We start from the raw sequence: 23891 nt of genomic DNA, 5'->3' as shown, positions 1-23891 counted from the left end.
ACAGATTAACCACACTCCGGGAAACAAGGATCTAAGTCTGACCTAGACATTTTAAAATCTACCTCAAGATCAACTGAAATGAAGAGAACAAGAGGCAGTTTTCCAAGAAGAAGTAATATGTGCTACTTGGTAATCAGGCTATTCATGTTCTCCCCAAACTCACGCACCCACCTGACAGGGAATGGACTCAGAGCAGAGAGCAAACTGAATAGAACAAGAGGAAAACAAAGCAACTTTGTGGGTCAGAGCTGTGGAAGTAAAAGACATTCACACTGCAGTTACAGAGCAAGAATAAAAATTCCTGAAGCACTCAGAGCATCCACATCAGCTACCACGGAGATGAAGTGACAGGAAATACTCACAAATACATTTGGAGTTTGGGCCATAGCAGGCACATCTGGATATATGAAATACTCCTAAAATGTAGGAACCTGGCCAGGTGGTCAGTTTTCTGACAAAGGAATGCACCCCATGAAATGTCATGGTGTAAACCCCCCACGTTGAACTAAACCAACCTCCTTCTCTATAGATGAGGAAGCTCTTACCCACGGAGATTAAGGACCTTGTCCAAAATCTCACATTATCTGTGGCTGAACCAGAACTAGGGGTTACTTCACTTGAATTCAGTATAGAATTCTTTTAATGAAAATGCTAGCTTACAAATTAGGTGGAGGATCGGAGCTGGCTAGGGCCTTTTTTTTTTTTTTTTTTTTTTTAAGATTTTGAAGTCTCATTTCTACAAATTCAAAATCAGGTGTGGGAGTGCAGCTCAGGAATCTGCATTTTATGGGATTCTGATATAGCAGGTGGAGAAGGAGAAGTTGCCAGCAGCTCATGGCAGACTTCCCTTTGTTGTCCACAGATAGGTAATTTCAAGTATTTGGAGAGAAAACCAGAAGATCTAGTGGATTTCTTCCTTTCTTCCAGTGTGAGTTTCTTTTGTAACCTGAACCAGAGTTCTGAATCTGGCATTTTGTATATGCAGCACACAGGAAAATAAAATGGTCCACTAGAAATGGCACGCAGGTTGCAGATGTTTTTGGGAAGTGTGTCCCAGGGTCACTGGGTTGAGCAGGATTCGGAGATTAATTTCTAGGGTTAGCAGGAAATAGGGCTAGGTTGCAGATGTTTTTGGGAAGTGTGTCCCAGGGTCACTGGGTTGAGCAGGATTCGGAGATTAATTTCTAGGGTTAGCAGGAAATAGGGCTGCAAGTGAAGAACGATGTCTGCCTCTGGGTTCAGCAATGAGGTGAGTGGCCCACATGTCAAGCACAGGGTTGTACCAGCAAAGGGAAAGCTTATAACTTTTCTTTGGGTGTGTGAGTCCTCCCAGAAGAGGACTGAAGCAGAGCAATTTTGATATGTGAAGCTCAAGGCAATGGAAACGTGAAGCAAACAACTGTCTCTCATGAGAGACTCCAGGATCTTAGTATTTCACTGCCATCAGATTATCTCGATGGTTTGGGGTAAATATCATGGTGTCCTTGGTTTTCTTTTGTTACATATGAATTATTAATAAACTTTTAATAGCTAAATTTCTCATTTTTTAAACCAGAAAGGGCAGTATGGTGGTACTATCTTTTGGCTTTTGTGTACAATGCAGGGATTCGTTTTCAAGCCCTGTTTTGGTTCTCTGTATGTTTGATGTTGAAAACCACAAAAAATATCCTGTGGTTAAGGGCCACAAACCACATAAAAGTGAACAGTTACAGGCAGTTGCCTTGTGGATGCTCTGGTTGCCTTAATTCGATGTTTTGAAGGCTCCTGATGTATCTGCTTAGGCACAGGGATAGCGTTGGTTAAATGTGTGAGTTTTGAAGCCAGACCAACCAGGTGTGAATCCTAGCTCTGTGACCTCTTAGCTGCATGGCCTTGGGTAAGTTACTCATTCTCTTTGGGGATGAGTTCCAACATCTGTGAAATAAGGATTCTCATAATAATATTTATTCTTAGGAGCACTTGGGTTTGTGGTGAGGGTCACATGAACTTATATCTGGAAGGCTGCTGGGCACAGAATATAAATTCAATAAATATTAGCTGTTATGTTTCTGGTGGTAGTGGTTGTTGATACCTCTCTGGTTACCTTATAGGAAAGTTCAATGAAGCAGATGTGAGAATCAAGAATGGAACTATAGCTTTTCATCTTGTCTAGTTTATACAAAAACATTTCTCGCAGAAAATAAATGTGCTAGATTTAGAGATATTTCTCTAAAAAGGACGTAATACATCAACAGGTCTGGGAACGACAGTGCCTGAAAGAAGGCATTGAAGCACTGTTAGAGCTCAATTACAAACGGACTGGCTGAGATGAGAAAATGCTCATGCGCAAGTCAGAGCTGTCACAGCAAATGAGGTACTAAATACAGCAACGAAAGAGGCTCTCCCTTTAGTTCCAAGAGAAATAGCAGTGAAACAATCAATTATTTTCTCTTCAATTGACCCTCAGAAGTGTTAGAAAAACTATCTGCCAAATGATTAAATCATTCGTTGGATGACTGTTTCCCAGTGAAACAGAACCAAGAGCTGGTAAATGTAATATGGATTTCCTGAGGGCAGACTAGAAATACAGATAATTATAAAATTGGTTACTTCAGAGTAAGGTCTCTCTCCATGTATACATTAACAAATAATCACATTTAAGTACTTGGAAATTCCTCAAGCTGAAATTCGTGCATGACCAAACTGTTTCTTTTAAGATTTTAGTGAATTCTTAAATAACTGGTGAGTTAATGCATGTGTCACAAACTAGTTGGAAAAAGGGAATCAATAAGTGATCTGGGAAAGACTTTCAATAAGAAGGGGGGGAAAAAAGGAACCTGTGAGCCAAATTAGGATAGGTGCTGTTGGCTTTTAGTTGAGAAATCTAGCTTAGGTCATTGAAATGAAAGAGAGGGCTTCATAAATATTCTTTTGAGCAATGGTATACACTATACTAGTCTTCAGACATTAATTCCATGGACTAGAATTTTAGTTTCTTGAATTTTGATTCAATACAAAGAAGACTCTTTCATTTTGGAGCACTTTAAATTGGGCAACTATAGGGTAAACTAATACCCACATTTTAGATATAAATGTATCTTACTCTGGTATTTTGTGATAAAATGAATATAAAAGACTTTAGGCAAACTATCTTTTCTTTGTGTGGCTTAGCGATAAATGCAAGCTATTTTGAAATAGGAACAACTCACAAATATTAGCAAACAAGGGCAACCAATGGGAAGACGAAAGAGGGAGCATTTGGTGGTCTGAGTTCTGCATAAGTGCAGGTGACAGAATAGAATTTATAGCTTTCCCTCCACCAGCTTCAGCTTGTATGGAACTGGTCATTTTCATGTGGCAAAATGGACTACAAATTTGCACGCAATAGAAGGAGCTAATGAAGGAGGATTATAAAAGTGGCCCATTGAAATAGAGACATGTATTATTCCCCTGCATTGCAAAAAGAGGAGTCCTGAATTTAAAATCCTATTGTGGCCTGAAAAAAGATTCCACAAGTCCACTGGATTATTATGTTAATGAGATTTGAATGAATGAATCCCATCATATGCAGATGAAAACATGACACTTCAGATATAACATAATTGAGGAACACCATTAATAATATCAAATGGTCTTAAATCTGATGAACAATTATTAAACATGCCCTATTTGGGAAAAAGACTCCCCATTGAATGTGTGGAATACTTACGAATCTACGTGGTTCTCAAATGAAAGCAGAATTGGAAAAGGTGACGTCTTAAATGCACACTCAGCAATTGCTTCTATCACTTCCTAAAAATGAGAACACATGTATATTCAATATGCCAGAATGCTAATGTGTATATACATTTTCCCTTAATGTGGCTGCCTTTTTCATTCACAGAATTGTATGGAATGGCCTGAAATCACCAGAAGGCATTGCAGGAGCTGCCAAACTATACATTTTCTGACTCTGTACTTAAAAAAGTGGAAAGAAAGAAGACTGATTTGGTGGAGGGGGAGACACAATTGTAAAAGAGAACAATTCTTCTATTTGCTAGTTATATTTAGGTATTTTTCTTTTTTAAAAACATTTTTTTAATGTTTATTTCTGAGACAAGAGAGAGACAGAGCATGAGTGGGGGAGGGGCAGAGAGAGAGGGAGACACGGAATCAGAAGCAGGCACCAGGCTCAGAGTTGTCAGCACAGAGCCCGATGCGGGGCTCGAACTCACAAACCGTGAGATCATGAGCGAGCTAAAGCCGGTCGGTCAACCGACTGAGCCACCCAGGCGCCCTATATTTAGTTATTATTCTTATGAAAGAAATCTAATCACATTATAAAAAATTTGGACTAGAGAAGGCAACAGTTTTCACCCATAAATTCACCCTGGGAGCCAAACGACTGTTGGCATTTGGTTATATTTACTTCTAGTGGGATTTTCATTTATTAGTATAAGTTGGTTTTCATTATAGTAAATAGTCTACTTGTATTTTTTAAGCATTGTTTTTGAGGTATCACTTTACTTAAAAGCAACCATTTAAAGTGTACAATTGAATGGTTTTTACTATATTCACAGAGTTGTGCAACCATCATCCCCAACTAAATTAGAAGATTTTTATCACCCCCAAAAGAAGCCATGTACCCATTAGCAGTCACTCCCTATTTTCCCATCCCCCCCCCATGCACCTGCCCAAGGCACCCACTAATATACTTTCTGTCTCCATAGATTTGCCTATCCCAAATATTTCATGTAAATGGAATCACACAGTATGTGGCCTTTTCCATTCTGGCGTCTTTCACTTAGCATGCTTTCAAGGTTCATCCATGTTGTAACATGTATCAGTACTTCATTCCTCAACCTGTGTATTTTAAAAAATGTGTATGTCATAAGGTTTAAAATCTGTATAAAATTCTAGGGAGTAGTAGTATTAATTGATTTAACCATTACCCAACTGTTGGACAGACATATTTAAAGAGCTATAATTCAGATAGTTCTACAAAGAACATCTCCATTTTTTCCCCTAGTATTTTCAGTTATTTTCTGGGAATGGATTCTCAGAAGGGAAATTATTGAATTAAACGATATGCATATTTTTATAGTCTCCTACATTTGTCCAAATTATTTTTAATCTTTGGTTGCATAGAGTAATGTATGAAGGACCAGATTTTGATGCATATCCACCAGCTTTGGGCATCAGTTTTTCAGTATGTTTTCCTTATTGAACTCGTATACTCGTACCTTTGTCTTTTAGTTGCATTTAATCTTTTCATAGTCTTTTTTCAAATAAGAATTTCCACTCTCATTCCATATGCCCAAGACTTCTCCACTATCTTCTCTACCTCCCTTAAACAATGCATAGCTTTCTTGATATCCATGTGAGAGAGCCATTTCCCTGGCCGCAGAGTATAAATAAGACTTTCTAATTCTGTACTACATTTGCATGTATCTTCTGAGACGAATTTCCCTGTACGGAGCAAAAGAATCACTCCCACTGTTTCTTAGAAGTGAATTCACAGATTGCCTTTCATACATTATCAGTTTAACTTTTATGATAGTTGATGCCATCAAAAATAAGTGCACTATAAATAGCAAGCAACACCAAGACTTGAAATTCTTGATTTATTTGAGCAGAAGCTTCAGATTCGAACAGGCTTGCATCTGAATCTTACTTCTTGGCTTTACAAACTGTGTGACCTTGGGAAAAATGACTTAATACCTCTGTGTATTGGCTTGCTGATATGTAAAGTGAAGGTGATAAGCCTCTGTCCACAAGCTTGTTGTGAGGATGCAGGGAGAAAAAGGAAAAGACCCATCTCATGATGAGCATCTATTCTCAGATCAACTCAGGTTACTTACCTTACTGGTGCCTCCCTCCTTACCTTAAACCTTCCCTCTTAGACTCTTATTAATACAAATAAGAGTTGCCATTAAATGAGCATTTATTAGGGTGCCCAGGTGGCTCAGTCAGTTGAGCATCCGGCTTTGGCTTGGGTCATGATTTCACAGTTCATGGGTTGGACCGCTGTGTCAGGCTTTGTGCAGACAGGGCGAAGCCTGCTTCGGATTCTCTGTCTCCCTCTCTCTTTGCCCCTCCCCTGCTCATACACACACTCTCTCTCTCTCTCTCTCTCTCTCTCTCTCTCTCTCTTTTAAAAATGAAAAAAAAAAACATTTAAAAAATGAGCATTTATCATGTTCCAGACACATATTTTAACTCATGCTATAAGCATTCTCTAAGGAAAACATTATCCACCATTTTACAGATTGTAAAATGGAGGTTCAGAGATATTAGCCAATTTGCCCAGGGTCACAAAAAGGAGAATCCAAGAAACCCCAGGAAAATATATCTGACTCTAGACTTTATGCTCTTACTATTGCAGTAACTCTCATGCAGCCAATGATCTTAACCACCAAAGATCAAAGCTGTAAAAAGAACTGCAAATAGATATTATAAAGAAAGTAGGTGTTGAGTGTGAGTAAAAAAGGAGCTAGATTTTGTTGATTTCATAAATTTGGCCCCATTGTATCAGTTAAATGCAAAACATATTAGAGCCATTCTTGACTTCTCTCTTTCTCTCATATCTTCTAATTCATCAGCAATCCAGTCCCAAATTTATCCAGAATACAATCACATCTCAGCACGTCTACCTCTATCATCCTGACCCCAAAATCTTTGCAATAACTGCTGTTGTAGATTTCATCATCATTACCACAGAGTCACTATCCTTTCCTGTGAGATCTGTTGGCAATAGACATGGCCATGCCCTTTGTTTTGGCCAGTGAAAAGTGTGGGAAAATGACCGGCGGAACATGGTATCTTTAAGAGCCATCATGTGATTCTGCCATTTCTCTTTCTCCTCTGCCATGAGCCCAGTGATATTACACGTTGGGCTCTTCTTTCCACATGGATTGCGGACAATATTCATCTGAGCAACAGCCAACATCTAACCTGAGTGAGAAAACCACTGAGTGGCTCTAAACCACTGAGATTCTGGGGGTTCTGTTATTGCAGCAAAACCTAGCAGAGGCTTCTATGTTTACCCCCTACATTACATATCACAGCCACAGTGATTGCTCTTAAACATGAGTCAGATGATTTTACTCCTTTGGAATAAAACTTTCATTGGCCTTCCATTTCACAGAGTGAAATCCAAATTCCTTATTAGACCCGGCACCTGCTATCTCTCTAAATTCACCACATTTCCTTTCCCATTGCTCACCCAGATATAATCCATTGATCTTTTCTTGCTTTTCCTCAAATACACCAGGCATGATTTTATCTCTGTTCATCTCTTTCATTTATTTGTCCATCTCTGTTATTTCTGTTAGGAACATTCTTATCTGAAAGCAAAGCTTACTCCCTTATTTTTGGGTGGGTGGTCTTTTCTCAAATGTCATGTTACTAAAGTGTTTTTCCACCACCCTGCTGAAAACAGCATACCTTAGCCCCCTCTTTCCTTCAATACTTACTTATGTTGCCTTAAAGGGCATGTCTCCATGTACCATATTGTGTATTTATTTTTGTCTATTTCTTTCCACTAGACTATTAAGAGCATTTCTTTCCCTAGCTTCTTGAGAGTAAGCACTCAGTTTGCTCCATGACTCTGTTCCTAAGGCTTAGGAAGTGCTAAGGCATATTCTAGACACTCACTAAATATTTTCAAATAAATGAATGAATTCTTAACATTCTTAACAGAAGTATCATTTATTTAGTTGTGTTCCAATTCAGTCTTCTATTGACTATTTCAGAGGTCAGCATACTTTCTATAAAGGGTGAGAGAGTATGTAGTTTAGGCTTTGCTGGCCATATGATTTTTATGGCAACTATTCAACTCTGTCTTTGTAGACTCAAAGCAGCCATGGATGATATGTAAAGCACATATGGATGTGCTTATGTTCCAACTAAACTTAACTCATAAAAATAGGGGGTAGGCTGAATGTGGCCTGTGGAAGGTAGGCAGTCAACCCCTGGACTAGTGTGATCATTGGCATAAGCAAAGCTTAAAATCCAATGTAACCACAGGCAAATCTAATTTTTATTAAAGAAGTTTGAATATTCATTCCATACACAATAGCTCAGCTAACTTGAACAATTTCATGGCCAAAATTTCCAATCAAGGTTGAGTGCTGCATTAAAGAAAAAAATCTTTCAAATATAAAAGTAAATAAAAGTGTAATCAGTCTTTGATAACTTTCCGAGGATGACTGTTGCCTTTGGCTATTTGAGAATCACTGCAACTGCCTTCGTTAATGAAGGTTGATTGTAGAAGTGGCCCATCAGGTCAGTTTGGGCCAATGAGAGTCAGGCCTGAAGGTGAGAACCCCTCTCTCTTAGGGTGTTTTGCCTCTGGCCAAGGGCCTGTCTCTGTTTACATTTGGCAAATGAAATGTGAGTGTTTTTCTGGGCCTGCAACTTGTGAGGACTTTGTGCCTCCCTCCAGCTTCCTGGCTCCCTGGGTCTGGTTCTCTCTTCCCACAGCTAGGCTGCTGAGATGATCTGAACCACAGCTGGGCTCTGGGGGTTCCTGGACCATCCAATCTGCCTCCTATTTCTCCTCTTTGCCTGCCTCAGACATCCTGGTCTTGTGCCCTTGACTTAGGACACCTTTCTCAGCTCCCACTGGGCTTCTAACAAAGGCTGGGCTGTATTTAGTTTGAACTTTGGGTTTCTTCCTGGAAGTGAAGTGAATACCAGGGGTTTTGTGTGGAGGCCATCTACAGCCTCTACCATAGCAGCCTTACAAATGACTTCATTAACCCCCAACCCTCACCCTGATTTATAAGAATTCTTTGCATATATAATACCACAACCATTACATTTATAGAAACAAAAGCTAAAGTGTGGCCTTTATATTTCAACCATAATGTCAATATCTGACACTTACAGAGCACTCACTACTTGCTATACATGGTTCTAGGCAATGTCTATGTATTGAGTAGGGTCACTGAATGTGTACAACAACCCTAGAAGGTAAGTGCTATTGTCATTTCCATTCTGCTCCTAAGAAAGAGAACAGGTCTGACAGGGGAGCTTCTCCAAGATCTTGTGGCCAGTCCAAGGGAGAGCTGGTATCTGAACCCTGGCACCAGCTCCAGAACTGCATTCTTAACTTCTACAGTCTCCTTTCTCTTTTCCTCCCATCCTCTCCCCCTCCTTCTGTCCATCTCTCTCCACCTCTACCATAACTTTAGCCACCAGCTTAGGGAACCTTTTTTGAACCTTCAAAGCCGAAGAAAACATTTACTAGATTTCATCTAATGATTTTAGCTGGGAACACCTGAAAAATCTCGAAGTTCTTCTATAGAACTTTCATTTTTTTATGGCTTTGGAATATTTTGTATGGTGTGCATGATTATCAAGGATGAGAAAACCAGTCATAGGCTTTAAGTTTTGTTCTTACATATGAGCTATCATTAGTGGACACTGGATGTGAAGGTACCTTACTGCTCAATTGCTCCTTATTGAGCCAAAACTGTTTTCCAGGGACTTCTAACACTGGAGTCAATAATCTATAAACCATATGGCTCAATTACTAACCTCCAGTGGGGAAAACTGCCCTTGAAATCCTTTATCCCTGACAGACAACAGCAGGATGTATTTGGATATCCATTTTATGTGAGAATTTACGTAGCTGTTAAATTGCATCCGAAATTATTATTTTTCTCAGAGCTTTATTTTCAGAAATGCTCGATTTAACCACATACTCAAATTGAATATATTTTCATCATCTATTTTATCACATTACCAACTTTTCCATCTTATACAATTGCTGGTAACACAGGCACTGCCTGAGGGGAGAAAGAGGAGCAGTTTGGGGATGAAGGAGCCCGGGGGTGGTGGTGGTCAGTGTGGGGAGAAAGAAGATTGAGTGGGAGCACAGAGAATGCAGGTCAAGTGGCGAATTATTATGCCATGACCATCAGAAAGGCTAAGGCAATGAGGCAAGGAACTAGAACAGCAGATATATGAGATAAATAATAAATAAATCTGGAGTGCAAAATAAAAAGTCCTCCATGAAGACACTGACTTATAGCATGTCCCTTTTCCCAGAACATAACCTTTTATTTTGGCCCATATAATAAATAAGCAGTAAATGCCAATAGGAACTTTTGCTTTTGGGGATAGATCACACAGAAGTTTCTCAGATTACATAGATTGAGAGCAGATAAACAGTAATGACATAAAAATGATGAACTTTTGTAATCAGTTTATTTTGCTGCTGCAATATGTGCTTTGGCTACAGAACACAGTCTAATTGCACCATGAAGGTCAAGTCCAAATAAATGGGATAGCTAAAACTGGCAAACATTCGGAGAATCTTTTCACTGCCCACCAATATATCATACATGGAATGTCACACGTGAGAATGGAGAAAGACCAAATTCATTTATCCGATGAACAGAGGCAAGGAAGAAAATAGAAAGCTGTGCTGTAATTTGTCTTTTTGCTTTGGGATGGGAAGATTCATTTTACAAAAATACACATTTATCGAGCACCTACTATACGCCAGATTCTTTTCAAAGTGCTTGGGACGGATCAGGGAACATCACCAAGAGTTCTATCTTTGTGGTGCTTACATGCTAGTAGAAGGAGAAAGACAATGAACAAAAAGCATAATCATTAAGGAAATTAAGCAGAGTGGCAGGAGGGGATAAAGTGCCACTTGGTAAATAGAAAAAATAAAGTGGTGGTGGGGAGTGTATCAGGAGTGTGGGAGTGGGCAAGGTGGCTTGTTACGGTACTAAAGAGAGTAGTCCCAGTATGCCTCACTGAGAAAGTGGCATTTGAGAAAGACTTCAAAGAGGTAACAGGTGAGCCATGCAGATACCTTGGGGAAGAACATTCCAGGAAGAGGCCAAGAACCTGTGCAAAGGCTGTGATGTGGGACTTGCCTAGCATGGTCAAGCAATAGCAGAGCCCAGTAGAGTTGTAGCCAAGTGAGTGACGGGGAAAGTGGTAATGGGGGATGGATCACACAGGATCTTGTCCCCCATTTCTCTTTTACCCTTTCTTACAATGTCACATACACAGTGGTTTCTGGAAAAGCAGCCTACCTACCAACAATCATGCAGAGCAGGCTGGGACTTATGGTGAGGCAAGTGGGGGGCCTCAGGGCAAAATGTAAAGACACACTCATTGTTAGGTGCCAAGTCTGCATGTACATGACACTGAGAGCAAATGCTTCCTTAAATTTTGCATGTGAGGTACCTCACGAGTTTCACCCCAGTACTACCTAGTCCTGATTCAGAGAATTCCTCCTCTGTATATTTGTGTACAAAACAGGTTGGCATCTCCACTACCCACAGCCATACTAGCCTACCCACCACCCACCCACCCACATCTCAGCAAGATTAATCTATCCTGCAAATGTGCATTAGCAGGAAGCAGGGCTGGACAAACCAGCCACCAGGGAGATGAGTTTCCTGCTCTCTTTGGTCATTCCCCAACCCCAACTCTGGCAGGCAGAGAGAAGAAGCAGTATTCTGGGCTAGATTTTGTTTTCTAGTTTCTGTATCTGTCCGAAAATGTGTGGATGTGTTTACTTCCAGAGACCACGAAGAGATGTCCAATAAGCCCATGATTCTGGGGTTATAGATGTGACTGAAGAACCACTTGTATAGACAGGTGCATAGGGAGAGCCACTCTAAGCCAACTTAATGGCTGAGATCAAGAGGCCAATGCTCTACATAAAATAAACATGATTTAAAATGTGCCTGGTGTTTATCTACCTCTCCATCCTGGAACTCAATGAACCTTGAGGATTATAAATTTTTAAGAGTATATAATTGCTCCCCATATGGACTCTGAGGGGACTGTGGGCAGGGTGGTGGTGGGAGGGCCCTCCTGTAGTGGTTCAGTGCAGTGACTAAGGCCTTCATCCCTTAGCACAGCAAAGGCTCCATTAGGATGTGTTGTCTCCATTCCCAGGATTATGTCCATCCATCAACAGACAGATGAGCCCAAATTGCACTCACTGTGCACCAGGGTCATCTGTCCCCCAATTTTCTCAAAGAGCCCAACCAGGTTAGGATTGGATCTTAGCTGACAAAGGACAATGGCAGAAGCTGGGAGAGTGGGGGATTATGGAGATGAAACAAAAACCCATTGATTTTTCTATTAAAACCAAGAGAACTTAAGAGTTCTCCCTTTCAGGAGCAGATACAAATTTAAAGATTTGATCAGAATTAAGGTCACTCTCATATTAAACTTTGTTGTAAAATTTAGTGAAGGGTGCTATTTATTTCTAACTATTGTATTGTAGCCTAAGTTTAAGAAATCATGAAAAGTCAAATTCCCTAGACACATCATAGCAAACATATTTTAAGGTGCTAATGATATCAATTCTGGATGCATTTTTTTACTGTCAAATATGATACCTTTGATTAGTAAATCCATTTGTCTCAATCAAAACCTGGATATCCCTTGAAAATCTTGCTTCTCTTTTGCTACTCTCTTTCAAGTGATAGCTGTTTATTTTCTCACATCCCAGGTGTCCTGGGGCTAGACACTGGGGAGTGAGTTTTTTGTTTTTTTGTTGTTGTTGTTTTTGCCCCCAATGCTACTTTTGAGTTTCCAGTTCTCATAAGACAGCCCAACCAGCTTTTACCATTTCCTCTCTTGTGCCATCTGCTGAGCTCTCTCTCATTCAGCAAAGACTTTGGCAAATGCTTCACTGCCTTCTTCGTCCAAAGCTTTGTCACCAATCTTAGTGACATTAACATATAATTCATCCAACATTTTGGTGTCTCAGCACACTGACCTCCCCGTTCTCAATGGCCTTGTCCCCATTCTTCCTTAGCTAGCCACATATTTGCACTGTTTCCTTGGTTGCTTAGGGCAAGGGTTAGTGACCCAGACTCAGTTCTGCCCTGAGATCCAGTTAATGCAGGCATGGGGCTCATGCCTTGGGAATTGTGCCTTAGAGGTTGTCTTCTGGCCCTTCTTTTCTGGTTCACTTCCAAAGAGGTGAGAAGCCTGAGTCAGTAAAAAAAACACATGTCCCCTACAGTCCATATACCCTTTTCCCAGATGGTTCTCTGGGTACCTAGGACCCCAGATTTTGTCCACCCAAATGATTCCAAGCTCCTGGGGATGGCTCTTTGTAGGGGATGTGAACATAACTTGGATAATTTGGCTTCTGTGCCCATATGCATGAATATTAGGCCCTTTATGATGTAGGATGGAGCCATGTGTGGAAAGAGAAGGGGGATGACCAAACATACCCTCATTCCTGCTAATAAGAATGGCTGAAGTTCCTTATAAAATACAGCTGTAGTCTTGCTTTCTAGATAGGATTTATTACGATACACAATCACAGGATTATTTCTGCTTATTGACAGCACCCAATCTATAGCAAAACCTTACTTTCTTGAATCCTCACCCAAATCATCTAATATAAGCCCAAATCCTGTAAGTCTTCTCTATGGCAGTACTTCTGAGACACCACAGTTCTCCATGACATGATGCTAATTACCCATAAATACACTGCTAAATTTTAGCCTCTGAAATTGCAATTAAGTCCATGGGCTTAATGGTAACCACTGGGACTTTCTACCTTAGGAGGCTTTATCCAAAAGGGTTTAGGTCTCTCTAGCTTCTTCTGTTTGAAATATTCATTCACTCTACCTTGAAGGATATTTCAGTTGTCATGGTGAACCCATGGGTGATGACTGGTTCCTCTTCCGCAGTCCGTCCTTTCCAGCAGTCCAACTCCACACAGCGACAACCAGACAGGAGCACTTGGCGATACATCTCAACAGAGGAATTTCCAGCCAACTGGCCAGCTATAAAACACCAACAAAATGATACTTAGACTCCTACAAAGCAAGGAAGACATTGGTGGCTTCCTAGACAATCTTTTCAACAGTGGGAGAACAAGGAGTTCAACAACTTGTGTGGTTATTCTCAACCTTCTGCCTCAACATACTGTAAGGTAGTGGCATAATACCAAATGTAATTGTGGCTCCCTAGCAGTCATTTTAGGGAAGAGAGAATAGAAGGAGGAGAGCATTGGAACAATAACAATAACTGCTTACCAAGTGCCAAGTGTAGTTCTTCAGATTTTACATGTATTACTACATTTAATCTTCATAAAAACCTCTCTTGTATAACTACCTTTATTTTTTAAATATTTATTTTCAGATAATGAAAATGGCAGAGAGTAGGATTATAACTTCACAACTCAATCATTTAGGTCTGAGTCTTTAAGGCTATTCTGTTGTATAAATCAACCTTTCTGTCATGTTTGTCCAAGTCAAAAATGTTTAGAAAAGCTAAGCATTCTCTTTTCAAAAGTGAAATGAGTTTGTAGGAATAAATTCAAATTTAACAAAAAAAGTGCAAAAGGTTTTCTCTAATAATTATAAAGCATTAATAACAAAATAATTAAAGAAGACCTTAAATGCAAAGATAGTCCATGTTCATGGAACAGAAGACTCAACATTGCTAAGATAGCACTAGAACCTAAATTTATTTACAAGGTCAATTCCTATTGAACTCCTACTTGGTTTCTTACATAAATTGACAGGCTGATCCTGCAATTTCTATGGAAATGTAAAGGACCCCAAATGGCCAAAAATCAGAACAAAGTTTGAGGACATACATTTCCCGATTTCAAAACTTACTTGCAAAACTCCAATAATCAAGGCAGTATGTTGATGGCATAAGAATAGACATAGATCAATGGAATAAAACTGAGAGTACAGAAATAAACCTTCACATTTATCCTCAAATTGACTTACAACAAGGGTGCCACAACAATTCATTGCAGAAAGCATCATATTTTCAAGTAATGGTGCTAGGACAACTGGAGAGACATGTGTAAAATAATGAAGTTAATCCAACCCATCTCACATCATATAAAAAAATTAACTCTAAGTGGATTAAGCTCCTAAATATAAGCGATCATACTATAAAACTCCTAGAAAAAAAACATAAGGCTAAAACTTTGTGACCTGGATTAGGCAATGGTTTTGTAGATATGATGCTAAAGCACAAACAACAAAGAAAAAAATACATATACTTCATCAAAATTTAAAACCTTTGTGAACAGAACTGAAATACTCTAGTAAAGTGATAAGAATTGTAATAATCAAGGCACTTGAGAAGTCTGAGGGCAGGAGTGGAAGCCAAACTATTCCTATTTCATTTAAGTAGTTATTGTAAGTACTTACTTCTTGATAAGTTTTTTTTTTGAAAATTTTTAATGTTTATTCATTTTTGAGAGAGAGACAGAGAGAGAGGGAGAGAGAGAGAGAGAGCGCTTACGCATGAGTCGGGGAGGGACAGAGAAAGAGGGAGACAGAATCCAAAGCTGACTCCAGGTTCTGAGCTGTCAGCACAGAGCCTGATGCGGGGCTGGAACTCAGGAACCACGAGATCATGACCCGAGCTGAAGTCCGATGCTCAGCCTACTGAGCCACCCAGGGGCCCCTTGATAAGTTATTTTTTAAAAAATTAATAATAAATAACTTTTGAGACAGGCCGACCATCAACACACAATGGAAGCTTTGGTTTTCCACATTAAATATTTTCTCTGATTTCTACTCTATAACTCTCCACCATTTTTTAAATAGTTAAAAAATGACAAACTGATGAAAACAGTCAAAATAACTTTGAAATAGACAAGATCTGCCCAGGGAAAACATACAGGACAAAGAAAATGGGATAAGCCTACTGGCTTAATTTTATTTTTATATGCATGTCACAACACCCAAACATCAGCATAACAAAAGGATGACAGTATTGAATTCTATAGAGTTCTAGTAAATGCATGAAAGGCTGATTAAGTAGGTTTTCATAATCACTTTTCTCTGCTGGAAAAATAGGGCATTTTAAACACACAAATGTCTTTGTGAAGGAAGAAATGCTGACAAAATATTCTGGAAAGTTCCTGATGCTAGATAATCAATTTGCCATTTATAATTGCCTTAAAGTTTATTGTAATAAAGGTTTTGCTGCATTAAAAAATGCGGGTGGGCAGTGACAGTGAAGGAGAAAAGACAGTTATTTATATGATTTTTAAGCTTAAGGGAGGCTGCTTTAGCTAAAGAAAGTGAAGAATGCAAATAATTATTGGATAACTCATTAAAAATGCTAGCTCCTGCAGAAAATGGTATGTTATTAAAGAGTAGAGAAGATTTTATTGTGTGCTATCTAGAAAATTGTTTAAATGTATTACTGACTATCCAATACCATTACACAATGTGCAGGTTCTGAGTCTATTTCATGAACAGTTCACTGAGTGTTACTAACTTCAGGAGGGAACTTCCCATGGATACATAAACTAGATAAGATTTAATGGTAGACTCTAGTAGATAAATACCTGTCACACTAAGGCTTTCTGTCATAAAAGTTTCAAAAAATTTCTAGAAACATTTCTTTGGATTTGCATGCAAAAAAAAAATTTTTTTTTATCACTGAAAGAACAAATTAGCTGGTATTTGATGTATTTTTTGAATGTTAATCAGTTATTGTTTCTAAAGACCTGGTAAGGTATGGGGTTGGGTTTGTGAGATGCAGAGGAATCTGAAGAAAAAAACACCAAAGAATGGAAGATGAGAGACAGAGAGAGAGAGAGAGAGAGAGAGAGAGTATATGTGTCTATGTTATGTTTATTCCCCAACAACCTAAGCCCAGAAGAATCCTTCAAAGGTCAACTTGTTCAATCTTAAAATGAATAGTCTTTATTAGAAATGGAAGCCTCCCAAAGAAAGCATATTTTTAGAAAATTCACACTTACCCATAATTGTTCTATTCCTTGGAATGCATTTTAGGTTCCCTGTGTGTTTTCCTTCATTTATGGAGATTTTTCTTCCAAATATGTATATTAACATTCTCCATTATTTCATCTTTTTCTGCCTAAATCCTCAAAGCTAGTTTATTTTTCTTCCCTAACATTCCTAACTCCTCATTATTATATCCCACCACCCATTTTATTTCCATTTGATTACATCCAATAAAATATAGCTTCTGGGCCAGGGGATTGCCTGGGGTTGGGATTAATGATATGTCATGAGTCACTCAACCCTTGTTATTTCTGTAACTAGTATCTGACATCATCTCTGCCTAGCTGTGAATACCCTCTGGAGTATATTCCAAGCCCATGATTGAACTGGAGAGCTGAAGCTCCATCTCAGTTCAATTCATAATACTGCCCCAAGTCATAGCTCTGTAACTTCTCACTTGGCTGCATTCATTTTGGTCAGCTGGCTACATTCACTTGTGTTTTGTCTAGGATTACTCAAGGCATCCATGGATTGAAGAGATCAGAAAATGGAAAATAACAATCCTTCTATTAACATAGCCTTCTGAGAAATTGTCTATGTTTATAGTTATCATTATGTATTGTCTTCTTTTCAACCTCTATGGCAAAAAATTTCCAGAATGTGATGCATTTGTTAATTCAGTGGCCTTCTTCCATAAATATGATCTCTTTCTATAAATGGAGACAGGAACCATTTCGCCTTTTGCTTTCAATGCTGTGTCAGCCATTCAAGTCACCTAATTCCACAGTTACAGTTGAAAAAACTGTCCAAAATATAAATTCTATGTTATTCATCTTGACCATTTCTAAGGGCATCCGTTTGATCTGATGTCTCTCCCAAAGTGTCTGCCTCTTGCCCCAGGGAGACCATGAAGCTGTCTTCAACATGAATCCAATTGTGACAAGATGGCTTAGGTGAGAAAGTGGGGAAGCAACTTTCAGCATATGCCTTACTGATTATAGAAGTTTCACCATTAGGGTCTGTGCACATTCTCAAACATGTTCTCTATGAGAGGCAAATACTGGTTCCTGGGGATGCACAAAGGACACTCGACATGTTCCTTACCCCTACCCATCTGGGCAGGTAGGCAAGTACAAATAATGGAGAAGTTCTTAAGTGCCAGGGAGTTTAATTCTCACCCCAATCTTACACTTACACCCGGTTGCCCTTTCTTTCTCTTCTTTCTCTTTCTCCTTGCCAACAGAATATTCTATTTAGGTTCTGGTATGCTTCACGGTCCCCTCCTCAGCCCTGGGGTAAATCTTAGTTCTTCCTAATCATTCACAATACTTCTGTGGTCCACGTTAGTGGTTAATGTAGGCATTGCTATGTGGTGTATAACTCTGGGCTGTATCTAATACAGCATAAAGGAAAGTCTACTGGGTAGGGGCGGGAGACCTCACTCCCACAAAGGGCCGTAAGACAGACCTTTGCCCTGTGCCCCATGTGGATCTTATTTCATAGGGAGGCAATGCTCAGGGTGAACAGGATCTTGCAACCATAAGGAGAGCAAAAAGATAGAAAGTGTCTGGGTCTCTGATGACATCAGTGAATTTCTAATTTAATCAACCCTCAACTACTCTGCTTCTGGACTTCTTGCTGTGATTGGTAATAAATTCTTTAACATTCAAGCCATTAAGTAATTAGTATCTTATTACTAATGGCCAAAAATACTCTGGCTGTTTCAATTTATCTTCATTTTACAAATGAAGAAACTAAGGCTTAGAAGAGTTAATTTACTTAAAGGGAAATTTAAATGCAGTCTGTTTATTTGCTAAACATGATCTTTTTCCATTCTGCCACCAACTTTCATAGGTTTGTGTGTACTTTAAACCAAAAATAAATTACAAAAGGTTACACATGGTAAGGGTTAAAAGAGTAAGAGAGATGGAAAAGCAGAGAGTAACACTCAGTCTGGAACTTTCTAGAACTTTTTTGCAGCTCAGAGCATATATGTGAGGAGTTGAATAATTATTTGATACATTCAATCAGGTGTTTTAATTCATTGGAAGATAACTAAAACCTCAAATCTAATGTGTGTGTGTGTGTGTGTGTGTGTGTGTGTGTGTGTGTGTTAAGCTGAACGGAGATGTTAATTTTTCAGAGACATAACACTTTTCTTGTCCATGAATATGGAGCCATTATCTCCCAAATCGATTAGAGTACAGATTTATGAAGAGCTGAAAAAGTATAGGTTGAAATGAGTGCATACTGTTCTGAGAGAATTTTGTTTTGAGCCATAAGGGTGGGTTCCTCAAGGAAAAATAATAATTTAAAACATAATCACTACTTGATGTACTGCCAAGACTATCCAAAACCCCATGAAAAATGACCATCATAATTAAAAACCAACTCATTCTGTTGATGTGCATACACTCCTTTCAATGATCCCATTTATTTTTCCTTCTGGGCATCCTGATGGTCAACAGAAGGGCAATAATGAATAATGAAATAGACATAATAATAATAATAATAATAATGCATTTCTAAATTGATTGGCTTTCATATTGTACATTTAACTTTTATAGTTCCTTTGAATGCTCAAAATACAACATTCCAAATATCAAAATTCTCTTTATTTGAATTTAGACCAGCATTCTCAGGAATACTAGTTCTTAATGTGCTCCAAGAAAATAAGTAAGGTGGTGACAGTGGGGGAACAGGGTTGATCATAACCTTAATGATTGTGCATCTGTAAGCTTTTTTCCCATATGTTCAAAACGTACTGTAATAGGTGCCAACCTTTGTTTGTACCTAGCATTTCTAAAACTCATTTGAATAGGAAAACTCCTTTTTCCACCAAATACCCTTTATATGAAATAACATTTCTATAGAAAAAGTTTCTACTTGTTCTGGAAATGCCTATAAAGTATAAGATCTCATTTCCTAGGTATTGATTTTAACATTTAATTGGATTTTATTGGGTTTTACTTTGGTTTCAACTTTATTTTGTAATATTCTTAATTGGCTTTGGGAAGTTTGAATTTCTGTATCATCAATGTTTATATCTTACCCAAAGGCCTCTGGGACAGTTCTACATTAGGTTTATGTATAATTAAAGTGAGGATACTAATAATATCATATGAAGTAAAACCAAATTCTCAAAAGAGAATTTCAGACAAAACGTCCAGAGCCTGTATTAGGATTTATATGTAGATTTTTTTGTTAACTATGGGGAATCTTCCTTAATTCACCTGTAGGAAAATGAAAGACTTTTACTGGTATTGGGATAAAGGAACATAACAAATATGTGGATTTATATAATGCAAACCTCAGTAAAATAATGTACAGCTCAGAAAAGTAAGCAAGACACAAAAAACCTGTAAAGATCATAACATGGTTTCACATAGATAACATAGCTTTAAAATCTGAATATTCGAAAATATGGGAATTCTAATACTACTTTGGAAATTAAATAATTGGCAAGAGACCTGGTTTACTTGGTCAGAAATCCTGTATATCAGATGGTGGTGATCTGAGACCTTTGTACTGCAATTTGGAGACAGCTCTTTGAATTCTTTTTTTTTTTTTAATTTTTTAATGTTTATTTATTTTTGAGAGACAAAGAGAGACAGGGCATGAGCAAGGGAGGAGCAGAGAGAGAGGGAGACACAGAAGCTGAAGCACCTCCAAGCTCTGAGCTGTCAGCACAGAGCTCAACGCAGGGCTCAAACTCATGAGATCATGACCTGAGCCGAAGATGGAACACTTGACTGAGCCATCCAGGTGCCCCTGAATTCTTTCTTCATCAAAAAGTAGAGTGGACCCTTCTCTCTCTTAGTAGCTGAAAGCTTCAACTTCTGATAACTATCAACCATTAATTTGCTGACACTCAAAAACCAAGCCGATACAACGAAGCCAAATTCTCTACCGCATCTGTACCTACCAAGGTATTCAGAGGTAGGGCAAATGAGTGACTCTGGAAGAAATTCAGTAGACTAAAAATCCTTGGTGAAATGCAGTTAAAAAACATCCACAAAAAGGAATTACAGAGAAAAACTGAACAGTATTTTGTAGTTTTATAGTTCCTATTGATACTGAACAATTTTCTTGGAGCTATTATTTTGTTGTTAGTAAAATAAGGGAATTAATTACGTAAATTTCATAGGTATCAAGATTGCTAAAGGAAGCACAGTTATAGAATCAGGAATTTAAATACATTGGAAGATAGGAATGAAGACATTTATATGAACTGGCACAGTTCATAAACAAATGTATCTTTTCTTACTTTGTTCACTGAAATGGTCCAGAGACAATGTTCCATAGTGCAGGGTTCAAATTGCTGTTACCCAATTTTTTTTTCCACTAAAAGGAACCAGAGGTCATTCAGGGGAAAAGTCTGATTTCCACGTGTAGTGCACAAAGGAACAAAGTAAGCCTGGAAGATCTTGATGTGCCAGAAAGCAAGGACATTTTCAAAGATCAATGGGTTGTGTCAAGAGAATATAGAAACCAGCCTAAGAAATGTTTCCATTGACCAAAGCTGAGACAATTCGACTATCAAAAAGAGAACAATGGCTGTGGTTGGTGAATCTACATAAAATTTAAAAACCATAAGTCCATAAAGATAAGCAGAAAGAGAAATTAATGTCCTCGAAGAGAAGGTAAAAAGGATATAGACTATATCTAATCAGTCTTACTATTCCATCATTTTGCTACCATTGCCTCATTTATTATATGGCAAATAATATAGATACTAATGGATGTAAATACATCAGTTGAAAGGCACTTTTGGAGATAAGAAGGACTATTGGTAGAATTATTGCATACTGTGACTTCCAGGCAGATGAAACCACATATAATGTCCAAAATTTAACCGAATGTATATTTACATATTTTTAAGAATCTTGTAGTCTTAAATGCAAGATTCCATCATGTGTCAGTATTTACAGTTATATTTTTTAGGATGCTATCAAGTGAAAGATCTAGACCCTTTTTTTGTTTTAAATGATTATTTATTTTGAAAGAGAGAGAAGAGAGAGAGAGAGAACGTGAGCTGGGGAGGGACAGAAAGAGGGAGACAGAGAATTCACAGACTCCACACTGTTAGTGCAGAGCCCGATGTAGGGCTCGATCTCACAAACACTGAGATCATGACCTGAGCTGCCATCAAGTCAGACGCTTAACTGACTGAGCCACCCAGGTGTCCCAAGATCTAGACTCTTAATTTGAGGTTCTATTGACCTCCTCAAATTTGGATGAGAAACGAAGATTACATCTTTAATCTAAAATTCTATGTTAAATTTAACAATCTCTTATAAATGCAGTACAAGCAGAACTGTGAAATTATAGATATTTTCACATCCTATTCCATTATTGCAAATAATCACATCATATTATTTATACTAATTTTTAAATTGTGCTCATTGAAATACATATTATTTTATCACAAATTTGTTTTTTAATATTTGATAAAAATATTTCATTGGAAATTATCTCCTTAATCCTATATACTTTATTTTATGCACTTAATACTACTCTTACAAGGGTCCATAAACTTCACCAGAATGACAAATTGGTCACTGGTACCAAATAGGATTAAGAATCCCCTGAGAAGATAACAAATTAAAAGTATTTTGACACTCTTCCCAAGGAGGACTATGGTCTATGTTTTCTCCCTTTTAATCTGTGTAGGTTTGTGACTGTTTTAACAAATAAGAAAGTGACAGCACAGAACTTCAGAGGTGATGTACAATAAGGCAGTTAAGCTTCCTCCTTGTTCTTTGGGACACTTGTTCTGGCAGCCATGACCTGCCATGTAAGAAGTCCACCTACCCTGGGGTGGCCATGCTGTGAGGAAGCCTAACCTACATGGTGAGGCTTCTTACAGGCAACTAGGTCAGGAGTCCTAACCGAGCTCAAGTTCCAGACACGATGGTGGGGAAGCATCCAGACCATTCCAACACCCAACGTGTTCGCATTATCCCCAGGTATTTATTTGGCAGCTGGAGCTCAAGACACCAGGAATGAGAGACAAGCCATCTCCTCTGTGCCCTATCTGCATTCTTGACATACAGAATGAGGATGAAAATAATATGGTGGGCGTTTTATGCCACTGAATTTTGAAGTGATTTGTTATGCAGCAAGAAATGACAAAAATAGAGTTTAGGATGAGCCAAACATGAATCTCATTACTTTTTGGCAGGAATCTCTCCTAGTAGATAATGTCAGTTGAAATAAAACAGGCTGAGAGTAGCCTGATAGCCACTCAGTTTTTATGAAGAACATACAAGTTGCAGTTCAACAGGCTAGAACTCAGACTATCTGGTTCTGATTAGATGCTCTCAGAGTATACGGAATAATCCTGGGAACAGCCCACTCTAGCTGTCTGGAGGCTACTTTGCTCTCTCTATAGAAGGGTCATTTCTATTCTAAGCCATTTTTTCACCAAGTGTGGGATACCGGGCCAATGCTGCATTTGATACCAATACAACATACATTTGTACTGGGATGGATGGATCTCCTTAAGGAGTTTACATGAAAGAGCTGCTTATTTGCCGTATAACTGAATCCTGTAAAATTCTCTTGGACACCCATGAATAATGCCCGTCATTATGTTCGTAGCATCGCTGGTCTACCCTGCAACACAAACCGCATGCCCCTAGACAATGAGCCATGGGCACATCAAAACCTCTCTCAAGGCATGGTGGGCATCTACAACTTATACGTATCAAATGAGACCCCAGACTTCAGGTACGTTGTGGGTCTTAAGGTCTGGCTATCTTCTATTAATTTGGGTGAGGACTGTCTGAAGTAAGATAGTGATATGGCTTTTTAAAAAGCCTTTTTTTTTTAATTAAAAAATTTTTTTAAATGTTTATTTTTGAGACAGACAGAGAGAGAGAGATAAAGCTCGATCAGGGGAGGGGCAGAGATAAACCAGGCTCCAGGCTCTGACCTGTCAGCACAGAATCCCCCCATGAGGGGCTCAAACTCACAAGCTGTGAGATCATGACCTGAGCCAAAGTCAGATGCTTAACCAACTGAACCACCCAGGCACCCCTGAAAAGCCTTTATTTTTGTAACCAGTAGATTTTTTACAAAGTTTTTTCAAGGCTGGTATTTAGAAATCTGCCATATGGAAAGTATTCTTCAAGAAGTGTATTTTGATTATACAAATGTTTTTAGCTTTATTAAATTCTGTATTTATTAAAAATGTTA

At 38.5% G+C, this 23891-nt stretch overlaps 1 protein-coding gene across 3 annotated transcripts in view; it reads right to left on the bottom strand.

Moving 5' to 3' along the window:
• The window catches only part of PLCB1 (phospholipase C beta 1), a 709896-nt gene that overhangs the window by 159871 nt on the left and 526134 nt on the right, over positions 1 to 23891 (bottom strand). For all 3 annotated transcript variants that reach the window (XM_040447660.1, XM_040447662.1, XM_040447663.1), the window contains exons 11-12: positions 13591 to 13748; positions 3689 to 3771 (exon numbers count right to left, since the gene is read on the bottom strand). In XM_040447660.1, coding sequence (XP_040303594.1) covers positions 3689 to 3771; positions 13591 to 13748 — 241 coding nt within the window. The remainder of the gene's footprint in view (positions 1 to 3688; positions 3772 to 13590; positions 13749 to 23891) is intronic.

Source organism: Herpailurus yagouaroundi, unplaced genomic scaffold (assembly GCF_014898765.1).
Source record: "Herpailurus yagouaroundi ecotype Mexico unplaced genomic scaffold, PumYag 196, whole genome shotgun sequence".
Classification (NCBI taxonomy): domain Eukaryota; kingdom Metazoa; phylum Chordata; class Mammalia; order Carnivora; family Felidae; genus Herpailurus; species Herpailurus yagouaroundi.
The sequence above is the reverse complement of the archived record's forward strand: the minus strand, read 5'-3'. Positions and strand labels throughout refer to the sequence as shown.